We start from the raw sequence: 12,041 nt of genomic DNA, 5'->3' as shown, positions 1-12,041 counted from the left end.
AGCAGCCTCTCCCCTCCCTCCCTGCAGCCCATCGGCTGTGACGGGGTGCTCTTCTCCACCCACACGCTGGACAAGTGTGGCGTCTGCCAGGGCGACGGGAGCAGCTGCACCCACGTGACGGGCAACTATCGCAAAGGGAATGCCCACCTGGGTAAGAGCCCCCGGCGCCCGGGCCCAGCCCTGTGTGACCGCGCAGGGCCCTTCCCCTCCTGGCCCACCCCGGTCCTCCGCCCAGCCTGGTGGGGCTGGCCCAGCAGCTCTGGAAGGACCCCCTTGGGGGCAGCACTAAGAGCAGCTCTGCGTTTGCACCCCTGGACCCCAGGTGCCCTGGTGTGCAAGGGGCTGGGGGACCACCTCCAACTCAGCACAGCCTGTGGGGAGGTATTAGCCCCACTCGTAACAGGGGAAACTGAGGCACGCATTCAGTCCTCCCGCTGGACGCGTTCAGTCCAGACCTGAGGGTGGGGCCTGGGCACGTGGATTCTGGGGCCTGAGCTCTCAGACCCAAGTCTCCAGGGCTGAAGGGACACGCTGGGTCCCACTGTCCCCGGCCGACCCAGTGCAGAGCCGGCCCCTCTCTTTCCCAGGCCGCGGCTTGTCAGCGTCCTCATAGGAGCGTCCAGCTCTGAGCGCTGGGGGCTGGGCTGACAGGGAGTCCGTGCATGTGCTGGGACTTGACGCTTTCGGAGGGATGTCACTTATAATACTCAGGGTTAAACTGGAGGCATTCTTGGGTCTCGGTTAATGCTGTGGGATTAAACTGGGTTATCACAGCCTCTGGATTGGGAGAGGCAGGGCAGCTAGAAACCCATTTAGCAGATGGGGAAACTGAGGCGCAGGGTGGGAAATGCTTACTTGAAGTCCCCCACAGAGGCCAGGCACATCTGGACTGGAACCAACCCCTGGAGAGCCCCTGAAGACCTGGCTGTTGGGACTGCACCTCTCCTGGAGGTGGAGTAGGTGGATAATTTTGGGGTTAGTGTTAGAGCTTGGACGTGGGACCCAGGGATGAACACACTGACTGAGGATGGTCACAGTAAGAAAAGGAGGGGTGTCTTAGCGGAGGCCCAGCTGGACAGGGCTCTGAATAGTGCTTGACAGGTACAGTGGGCAGAGGCCACTTTCTTTGCAGGGCTCACTCTGGAAGGAGCGTGGGCAAAGACATCGTGTGCTTCCTCCCTTGCTTGCACACACCTGCCTGCAGGACCTTCTGCCAGGTCCCGGGGTATGGACACGGCAGAGGCAGCGTCCAGGCAAGGCGTCTCCTTCTGAGCACCGCCTGGGTGCCAGGAGCCACAGGGCACAGTGACCCATGCCTGCACGGAGCTCTCAGCTTGGGGGTCTGGGGGCTGACACGGAACCTGTCCCGCCCAAGTTTCCCGAGTGCCTTCTGTGCACGGAGCCACGTGCAGCAAGCCTGACTTGCTCCCACCTCACGGCGTCTCCTCTGGGCGGGGACTCCCCTGCTGTCATGTTCCAGAGAGGCTAAGGTCGCACAGTCGAAAGAGGCAGAGCTGGGTCTGAACCCAGACAGCTCGTTCCTGGGTCTGAGGTCCCGGGCACTGACTCACATAGTCCCCTGGTAGATGTGTGCATGGTAACCACGGGGAAGAATCTCGTGAGCTGGTTGCTAATTTAAAAATAAGTATACGTAAACTAAGATCATGGCATCTGGTCCCATCACTTCATGGCAAATAGATGGGGAAACAGTGGAAACAGTGGCTGACTTTATTTTTCTGGGCTCCAAAACTACTGCAGATGGTGACTGCAGCCATGAAATTAAAAGACGCTTACTCCTTGGAAGGAAAGTTATGACCAACCTAGACAGCATATTCAAAAGCAGAGACATTACTTTACCGACAAACGTCCATCTAGTCAAAGCTATGGTTTTTCCCGTGGTCATGTATGGATGTGGGAGTTGGACTATAAAGAAAGCTGATCGCCGAAGAATTTATGCTTTTGAACTGTGGTGTTGGAGAAGACTCTTGAGAGTACCTTGGGCTGCAAGGAGATCCAACCAGTCCATTCTAAAGGAGATCAGTCCTGAGTGTTCATTGGAAGGACTGATGCTGAAGCTGAAACTCCAATACTTTGGCCACCTGATGCGAAGAGCTGACTCATTGGGAAAGACCCTGATGCTGGGAGGGATTGGGGGCAGGAGGAGAAGGAGATGACAGAGGATGAGAGGGTTGGATGGTGTCACTGACTTGATGGCCATGAGTTTGAGTGAACTCCGGGGGTTGGTGATGGACAGGGAGGCCTGGAGTGCTGTGACTCATGGGGTCGCGGAGAGTCGGACACGACTGAGCGACTGAACAAGCACTGTCCTCACTTCCCAGTCGCTTTGCCTCTGGAATTATTGTTGCGTCTGTTGGCTGGAAGTACTGGGGCAGCAGGTGGATGCCTGTGTCCCTTTCCTCAACCCTGCGCCCAGTGACACCGGTTGGCAGCTTGAAATCAGCCACTGTGACAGGAAGGGTTTGCACCCCGGAAATCGGCCGGTACTGCAGGTCACAGCACCTGCCCTCCCACCAAGAGAGCCGGTGGTTAAGCATTTAGGGGCACCCTGCTGGCTGGAAGGACAAGCTCAGGGTCTTCAGGTACCTGCAAAGGGGAGCAGCCTGTAGAAGCGTCTCATCTGCCAGGTGGGCCCACACATTCCTCGGGTGACCTGAGGGTTGGCCCCAGCAAACCTGATTCCAGAGCCTTCTCACCATCTTCTCCTGGAAGGCTTTTCATTCTTAAGGCTTTAAAAATCTCCCCTCCTTCTCCCCAGCGAACCCTCTACCACTTTCTGGCAGCACTGTCCCTTCCTCAGACTCCTGCCCCCAAGGCCCTTGGTCCCTTTGTAGGGGGCTCTGCGGGAATCTCCGTGGCTGCCTCCTCGCTTGCTAGGGCCTTCGATGACAGGCCCCGAGCCGGGGCTGCGCACTTCCTTACCCACATTTGTAACGTAGCAAGCCGGTGAAATCAATGTGATGTTATGACAGTGTAGGTTTTTAAAATAATAGTCGTGAGAGCATCCTCAGGGCCAGACTCTGAGCTACCCAGAATCTCCTTTGTCACCAAGTGTGGGGGCCGTCATCCCTGTGTGTGGATGAGAACGCGGAGGCCCAAGGCTCCAGCACCTTGCCGAGGGCCACCTTGGTGATAGCGGCAGAGGACGTTTGACTCTGGCCAATCTAGGACACCCGCGGCCTGTGGCGTCCCTTGGAAGGAACAGGGCAGGTACTCAGGAGCGGCACCCAAGGCTTCGATAGGACAGTGTCTTGGAATCCGGTACCGCTCAGGCCATGCCAGGGCGGCCGGTCAGCTCTCCAGCCTCACAGGTGGTTCCCACAGTGCCATGCACTCGCCCCTTGGGGGCCTGGGTACAGCTCTTGGGTGGGGACAGGGCTGCCCTGAGACATTGCCTCTAGCCCACCGGGAGTGCAAGAGGGTGGTGTCCGCCATCCAGAGCTGCCTTTCCTCTTGAGAGGCGCTGGTCACGGCCGACCCGCCGCTCACTGCTGTCCCCTCCCCCAGGTTACTCTCTGGTGACCCACATCCCGGCTGGCGCCCGAGACATCCAGATCGTGGAGCGGAAGAAGTCTGCGGACGTGCTGGGTGTGTATGTGGGGCCCAGGCGGCTCTCGGGTCTTGCAGATTTACACGGGGTGAAATGTGTGGGTTGTGGGTGGACAGGGGGCACTTGACCTTGCAGGAGAGGGGTGGCCCCGGAAGCCACAGCTCTGCCTGGGTATAACTGTCTATGCAGGGGGTGGGGGTGGGGGGTCGTCATGAGGCTGACCTCATCCCAGGTGTGGAAAGACCCCACACTCAGGGCAGCTTGACACCAGAGGGGGCTGTGGCTCGGGTAGTGAGTGCCCCTCCCCGGGGGCCAGGCACAGCAGAAAACTGGAGGTGCTGGAGGCGGCGTCTCTGGCCCCTGTCCTGCCCCAGGGTCTGAGGACTGACAGTTTGGGGGTTAGAATGCTGAGGCAGAGAGAGACGGCAGTGGGCGGCCAGTCGGAAGCCAGCAGTGACAAGAAGCAGGGGTGGCATGCAAGCTTCCATCTGGGGCCCGGAGTTGATGTTCTGGCCACTGGCCATTCTGGGGGGAAGCTGGATTCCGCTGGGGTCTCTGACTTGAGGATTCTGGAGTAAGTTGCTTGGTGGCCGAGGCAGGGAGGCCCACCTGGGTGACAATGTCTGGAAGGGCTCCTTGTGTGGCTGGAGGTTGGTGGGACCATGCAATTTGTTTATACCCCTGGGGAGCCCTTTCTGGCCGAGGAGGGCAGGTATTGACAACTGGGAGCTGATCTCTGCCAGGAAGGCCAGGGACCCAGGCAGGCAAGCTGTCCCCAAAGCCTGATGCACCTCCCTGCCTCTTGAGACATCTTCTCGGGGGCCAGGGCTGGTGGGGTGCAGCCACTCTTCCTGGGGGGTGCTGGCATGGGGGTAGGGTGTTTGCAGAAGGTCCCCGGGTTGAACCCTGCACAGGCTGTCAGCCCCAGTGTCTGGGCCCCTGAGCGCCAGCCGCTGACCCGGCAGGTCTGCAGGCTCCAGGCCCCAGCTCCGGACCTGAGCAGGAGCCCGGCCTCTGCCAGGCCGGTTGCTCTGTGGCCCGCGGGGGAGGGCGGTGAGGCCAGGAAACACCGTGTTCCCAGAGCTGGCTGCAAAGACATCATTCTTGAAACAGACGCGTGGAAATACCGAGGGCGGCCCGGAGCACCGGGGAAGCCGCAGGAAGGAAGGTCATTACTGTCAGGAAGCGGGGTTTGGACGCGGGCCGGGGATTTAACCCCGTGGGTCTGCTCGCCCAGCCCACGCTCTCGTCCCCGTTACTTTTGATGGTCCTGCACGGAGGGTGCTCGTCCAGTGGGTGGAGGCTGCTTGCTGAGTCTGTCTGATAATAAATTAACTGCCGGGCTCTGCCATGCGTGTTGCATCAGGAGCTTTGGAAGCTAAGCTCTTCCCCGCTTTCAGGCCAGTTCCTGGAACGGGCTCTAGGGACACCCTCTGGAAGAGACGCTGTCCCTGAGGTGGAGCCCCCCACCCCCGCCAGCCCCGAGGCCCCCGGGGAGGGCCAGCCGCCCGGCTCTGGGCAGATGTTCCAGCCTGTTGCTGGGGGTGTTGGGGGGGATTCCAGTTCAGGGAGCAGACGTCTTTCCGAGGTCCTCAGTTCCAAGTGTCCCCCACACCCAGCCTCAGAGAGAGGCTGACTGGGAGCCCTGCCTGGGAGAAGGGGCAGCCAGGTCTCCCAGCCTGGCAGAGTGTCACGCTCCCAGCAAGAGCACTGGGCCAGTCAGCTTGGGGTGGTCTGGTAGGGCCTGTGGGGGACTCTGGGACAGGGCTGCAGTGTCTCTCTGCATGGGCCCCATCGGGGCGGGAAGCTGAGAGTGGCGAGTCCCCCCCAGCTCACGGGGGATCTGTAGCAGAGCCAGGCTGGGTGGCCTGGCACCAGCCTGGGTGACACCTGTGGTCCAGCGTGTGTCTGGACCTGGCTGCTCGGTCCTGAAGCTCCTCATCGCTCTGCAGTCCCGGGCCCTTCTGAGGCCACCAGAATGGCAGGACCAAGTGGGCCCCGGGCCAGTCATCCTTGGGTTGTCTAGACAAGCCCTTGTTTATTTTAGGCTGGTTAGGATTGAGGACTCACGTCTCCCCGGCCAGGGCCACATGCTGTGGCAGACGGAAACTGCCACTCCCACACCACGTGGAGGTTCCTGGCCTTGGGGGTTTGGGGAGGGTCACAGGGCCAAGCTAACCAGAGAGCTCAAGCGTGGGGTCCCACTCCTCCTGGCCCTTCAGCCCCCTCTGTCCCCCACCCCCCACCCCCGGCACATGTGACTGGGCAGCTGTGCACTTTCAGCTCTTGCAGATGAAGCCGGCTACTTCTTCTTCAATGGCAACTTCAAGGTGGACAGCCCCAAGAACTTCAACATCGCCGGCACCGTGGTCAAGTACCGGCGGCCCATGGATGTGTACGAGACAGGCATTGAGTACATCGTGGCGCAGGGGCCCACCAACCAGGGCCTGAACGTCATGGTGCGTGGGCCGCCGACCCTGCCCGCTTGGGGTGGTTCCTTTGCTCCCCGATCACTTGCTGATTCACGCCCTCATCCCAGCCCTCACTCAGACTTTCGTTCCTTCACTGGCCTCCCAGGGACTCATGAACTCTTTGGCCTGTTCGCTTGCTCACAGAGCGCCTGCTCACTTACCCTCTCACCTGTGGCCCTCCCTGCCCTCTCCTTCCCCGCTTCTAGGTCAGCTTCCCTGGAGGGTGCACACAGCAGGAGCCCCCAGGACCCGCGTGGGGAGATGAGGGCAGAAGGCTGGTTGGGGTGCGGGGGTGCAGGACCCCACCCTGCTCCACAGTTAGGGGTTTGAGCCCCCCATGGAGTTCCCTACTCCCGACCGCATGGACCCTCACTGCCGAGGACATGGCAGAGCTTGTCACAGCCATCCCCCCGACGCTGGCCCCGGGATGCTCACGGCTGCTGGGGGTGGGCCGGGGGCACGAGCAGAGGGCAGGAGAGTGCAGCCTGTTGGGCCCAGCTTGCCAGGACTCTCCCCAAGGCTCCTGTCCAGAGATGAAGGCCACGGCCGCCTCATGCCCCGGCTCTGGAAATGTAGAGGGACTGTCAGTAACATCAGGGGATGTTAAGAGGTGGTTCTGAGGCTCCTGGAGGCCTGCCGGCCTTCGTGGACACTGAGGGGTGTGGCGGGAACAGAGCCCACCCGCCTGCCTGGTGCTGGAGCCGGGCCCGTGTCAGCTGCAAACCCCTCTGTCTCTTGCCCGGTTGTCTCGGGCCCTCCCGGGGCGGGGGCTTCCCCGAGGGGGTTAACCGATGAACCAGAGACCCTCTTCCCTGGATCCACCCACGTGTGCCTTCTCCCGACCACCTCCTCCCCTATCTTAAAATCTTTTCCATCCAGGCAGCTGACCAACCAGCCACGCCAATTGCACTGTCCATGAGTCAGCATTTATTCTTACCTAGGGCTACCCTGCCTTCCTTACAAATTGTGTGACCACCTTACATGCACTGCCTGAAGCTCGCTGGGAGGGTTTTCTTTCACAGCAACTTTTCAGGGTCACTCTGGAGCAGAGCTCATTTTCAGCTTGCACCCCCAGACCAAGCTGACCTGATTTTGTGTCAAGTTTGGCCATTGCCCTCCTCTCTGACTTCATCAGAAGGGTATCCTATGCAGCCATAGCCGTGAGCTGAGAGAGGGTGCTGGCGCAAGAGTCGTGGATGATGGCAGTTGGGTCACTTGCTGACCAGCTTTCGGTCCCTCGAGCCCTGGACTGCTCCTGGGCCCTCCCAACACTGGAACTTAACGGAGCTGAGGGGCCTTGTGTTGTTGTTCAGCTCTTGTCACTTGATGTCCTGTGGTCAAAGGGCCTCATAGCCTACCAGGAGCTTTTCCCAAAGAACATCTATTTATTTCGGGTGGTATTACCTTTCTCTAGAACGCTGGGGCCTACGTTATCATTTTCTCAGCTAAGGTTGGCAGGAACTCTGCAGTCTATTTCTCTCCACCGCAGACTCCTCTGTTACTGCAAGGGATGCTGGGTACTATGGGCCAGGAGGCAGGATGTTTGTACCACAACCTGGATCTCCTGAAGAGCACTTTCCCCTCAGGACACCGCTCAAATCCTCAGTGTATGGACTGGACCGGTATTCCCAGACATGGAATATGTTGTGTCCAAAATTCTTCACGATGGGGGAGTATGAGATATGATCATCTTCCCTTTATTTTCAAGGAGAGGTCCTTTCCTGCCCTTGACGACTGGACTGTGGAGATTTTTCACTAACTTGGGGCCAATCTTCCTAGGGGTTAATCTCCGAGCATTTGGAGTACCTGTGTTTTACCAAGGCCTCCGGTGCCCCTTCCCGCTCATCTGATAAACGTGATGTTGTCAGCCTAGAGGACCAAGGTCATGTACAGTGGGCTGGCCCAGACCCCTTTGTCCTGTGTTGTGACAGGGAGTGGGTGAGTCAGGGGGCCCTGGGGCAGAGCCACAAACACGTGGAACAGATCCCCTCTGCTCCTCCTTCCCGAAGGGGCAGACGAGGATGTGCCAGATGGATGGCCACACATGGTCAGATAGAGGGTGCGTCAATCTGCTCTAGAAAAGGTGCCATGTCGGCCCCAGAGCTTCAGCTGAGGCTGCTGCTGGGCTGCGTTTGCGGCAGTCCACCATCACCCTCCCGGCTCTGTCTCGCTTCCTTGGGGTCAAACTGTTGAATTAATGGGGCTCTGATGGGGTCAGCACCCGAGCATCCTTGAGGTCTTTGAGCAGCACCGATCTCTGTGTTTTCCCCAAGGATGCAATGTGGTTTCTGATTTAACCTCTTGGATGACGTTGGGACTCAGGTTCACAGGCTTCCCAGCTATGGTATAGCTACTCCCTCCCAGTTCAGGGAGCCAACATGAGAGTTCTGCCAACTCCCAGTTATGCGTTTGGGGGCTGGGGGAGCCTTGGATCCAGCGGACGGACTCTGGATCAGAGCAGGGTCATCTTGGGGCCATTACCTGCCATGCACGTGTTCTTACAGTAACGGGAGGCAATAACAATGCTTTGGGCCCCTGGTCAGCGAGGACCACGTGGACCCAGGTCCCACGGTGTCTACCTGTTTCCCCACTGAGCAGTTCACCAAGTAAATAGCTGTGAGTTTTTGTGGGGAAGAACTGGGGGAGCCTTCTTCCTGGGGACTTGGCTGTTCCATCCTTCAGGGGATTCTGGGTCTAAAAAGTGGTTCAGGAAATAGAACAGGGGCGGGAACCTCCATGTGGCAGCTGCCTCTGCCTCGCGCGTACCCACCCTCGATTTCTTCTGATCGGACGGATGGAGAAGCACCTTTCTGGGCCCGCGCGTCTGTCCCCAGGGTGCCCTTCGTTCCATGTGCTGAGTCCAGAGCTGTCCCTGGCTTCGGTGTCAACCTTCTCGCTCATCGCGGTGCTTGAGCCCCTTGCTCTGACTATCCCGGAGAGCAGACCCAACAGCACCTCTTGTCACCAGCCCTGGCTCCTGAGGACACCCAACACCAGCCTTCCGGGTGTCCCCCTGAGTGACGCTGGTGACTCTTGGCCACCACGCTTCCTTTCACTGCGGCGGACGGCGTGTCCTCCAGGCGAACCTACAGAAAAGAGTCGCCTGGAGGCTCACTCTTTTGTCATCTGCTGCGATGGTCCCAGCGAGGGTGGTTCCCTCAGTGTGGGCCGCACCTCCTCCCAGGGTTCTTGCCAGTGTGACTGAAGGAGGGCTCCCCTGGGAGACTCCCCGCCTCACAAAGCCTCAGATTCTGCTGCCCCCGGCGGCTGGTCCCGCAGGCCTGTCACGGATTGCCCCTTCTCCCCTGAGCAGCCCCATGTCTGCCCTGAGCAGGTGAAAAGGGATCTGAACGCGAGCCCCCAGCCGGGTGGTCCAGGGAGGAGGTGGGCACGGCCCTGAGGGAGGCTGGCGGGGTTTTGAAGGCAGAGATCTCTGGACCATCTTCCGGCAAGAGCTGGGGGCTGGCTGTCACAAGGGTGAAACGACCACTTTCCAGGCCCCGAGATTCAGGGGCATCTGAGATTTCAAAATTTTCAAGCAGATTCACTCAGATCCCCAGGCTCCAAGTCTTCCCCAGGTCGGGCTCTTGCTGAGGTGGGGAAGCCAGCCTGGTTCTCTGGCCTCTGGTACACTTTCTAGTCCTGCCGGGGGATGTGTGCGTCTCGGGGCAACACCAAGGAGGCCCTCTGGCTCCACCCTAGGTTGCAGGTTAGGCGGTGACATCACCCTAGCATTTCGCTGTCTTTCTCCATAGACCCGTATCTTTTCTCCAGCCAACTCCCAACACTTGAGACATGACACCCAAAGCACATTTCATTCCTCCTATCCTCCCCAGCCCGCCGTGCTGGGGGGATCTCAGGGGTCTGTGCACCGCCAGGGAATCACCGCTGCCGGCAGGGAACCCCACACTAAACTCCTAGTTGAGAGCTCACTTCCTGGGGCTTCTGACACCAGCTGACTTCGACCAGGCAAGCCCTCGGGGGTGGGGGCGGGAGCTGGACCGGCAGGGGAGGCGCTGGCAGCGATGTGGTCTCAACAGAAGCCTCAGCACATCCCCCACCAGCTGTGATGCTGGGGGGCCCTCAGGGGCCTGGGTCTTGGCACTTCCCGCGCGGCCAGGGGGGCAGGCAGTGGGGCCGGTCCAGTCTTATTGCTTAGGACTGCCGGCGTGTGGTGATGGTAAAACGCAGGCTGGGTTTTAACTGGCTTTATTACCTTTCAAACACTCTCTGCCACCCGAGCGCCCTTGACTGCCTGTGCTTGGGCTTTGTCCGCTGGGCCTGGGCTGTGTCCGTCCGTCTTTGGACATGGGCTGCCCGTGGCGCCAAGTGTGGCCTTGGGCGGGCGAGGCAGCATCCTCCAGGCAAGGCCGAGTCCCTGGGAAGGATTCAGCTGTGGGCCTGTGAGTGCACAGAACCCTCCCGCTGCTCCGGGACCAGAGTCTCCTGTCCTCAAGGGGCTCGTGGGTGGCGGGCTGAGCAGCCACTCCAGGCTGGTGGGGAAGGGGCTGCGGGGAGAGGGGCCAGGGTCCCACTTCTTCTCCTGCCCCCACAGGTGTGGAATCAGAATGGCAAGAGCCCCTCCATCACCTTCGAGTACACGCTGCTGCAGCCGCCGCACGCCCACCGCCTCCAGCCCGTCTACTACAGCTTCTCGGATCCCACCTCTGACAGCGCCGAGAGCCAGGAGCTGGACGGGGCCGGGCTGGCGGGCTTCCTGCAGCACAATGCCTCCCTCTTCATTCAGGCCTCCTCGGAGCAGCTGGGCCTGGACAACCGCCTGTTTGGCCACCGGGGCCCGGGGATCGAGCTGGGTCTGAGCAGAGGCCAGGAGACCAACGAGGTGTGCGCGCAGGCCAGCGGCAGGGCCTGCGAGGGGCCCCCCAGGGGCAAGGGCTTCCGAGGTAACCAGGAGGAGGGGAGGGGCGGGGGGGCTCCGAGGGAGAGGGCCCTCGGGTGAAGGGTCTGCAGAGCCCGCAGCCCGCAGCAGAGGATGGCGGCGGTGCCGGCCATGTGCGGGCTGGCGGGGCAGGCCTGTCCTCTGCACATGCCTTCTTCAACGTGGGTAAGGCCATCTCCACTTGACGGACGGGGGGACTGGGCCCTAGGGAGGGGTCTTGCCCAAGTCATGCTGTCCCCATCTGCTGGGGGCAAATCCCAGAGGGTCTGACCCCATAGCCCGTGCCCTTGATCACTCGGTGGAGACAGACAGACAGACAGACAATGCAGCAAGGTGTGGCGAGAGCTCTGGAAGGGAGTGATGGGCAGCTGAGGGGTACAGGGAGGACCTTGAGCCCTTGGCGGGGGGGAACCCTGAACTGAGGGCCCAGAAGTGAGTTAAGGGTGAGCCAGGGGAGGGCTTGGGGCAGGCAGGGGACCTGCATGGGGCAGTCTCCAGGGGGAGTGGCAGGAGGTGCATGGGGAGACTTGGGGGGTGGATTGGGGTCCCCAAGCTCCAGGCTGGCAGCTGGGCTGTGCTCCTGAGGGTTGTCGGGGGGCTGGCCAGGACCATCACTCTTGCCGAGGGCGGAGGGTGGACCAGGCTTGGGAAGAATGTGCTTGCTAACTTGGGGGCACGTTTCCAAGACCCTCGGAGTCCTCAGGTAGAAAACACTTCAGAGGCTGTTATTCCCTGGGGCTGTGGTGGCAACTGACCGCAAGCGGGGGCCGTAAAGCCACAGAAACGCACAGACTGTCTTCAGCCGGCTTCTCCTGTGTCTCTGCGTCTCCCATGTTCTTCTAAGGACAGGCCGTTGCAGTCAGCGCCCACTCTAAACCCGCCGTGATCTGCTCTGGCGCTCTGTAGTCTGTGCAGATCTCATTTCCACAGAAGCTCATTCTGTGGTTGCTGGGCAGGCATGCATTTGGGGAGACCCTATTTGATGCCCCTGCTGAGCTCAGACAGGTTCCCCAATGAGAGCTTGTCTGGGTCGGCTTGCGGACCTCTGCTGGACGATCTGCGTCCTCTCACTGGGTGGAAACCTGCCTCTGGGTGCTTCCTG

General features: G+C 60.4%; 1 protein-coding gene across 8 annotated transcripts in view; it reads left to right on the top strand.

Moving 5' to 3' along the window:
- ADAMTSL2 (ADAMTS like 2) overlaps positions 1 to 12,041 on the top strand; it is a 45,809-nt gene that overhangs the window by 16,892 nt on the left and 16,876 nt on the right. For all 8 annotated transcript variants that reach the window (XM_055399087.2, XM_055399089.2, XM_055399092.2 and 5 more), the window contains 4 exons: positions 28 to 151; positions 3,526 to 3,606; positions 5,852 to 6,027; positions 10,595 to 10,943. In XM_055399087.2, coding sequence (XP_055255062.2) covers positions 28 to 151; positions 3,526 to 3,606; positions 5,852 to 6,027; positions 10,595 to 10,943 — 730 coding nt within the window. The remainder of the gene's footprint in view (positions 1 to 27; positions 152 to 3,525; positions 3,607 to 5,851; positions 6,028 to 10,594; positions 10,944 to 12,041) is intronic.

The sequence above is a fragment of the Moschus berezovskii genome, chromosome 11 (assembly GCF_049115385.1).
Source record: "Moschus berezovskii isolate FMDL1 chromosome 11, NW_MosBer_1.0, whole genome shotgun sequence".
NCBI lineage: Eukaryota > Metazoa > Chordata > Mammalia > Artiodactyla > Moschidae > Moschus > Moschus berezovskii.
Note: the sequence above shows the minus strand (reverse complement) of the source record. Positions and strands in the feature narration are given on the sequence as shown.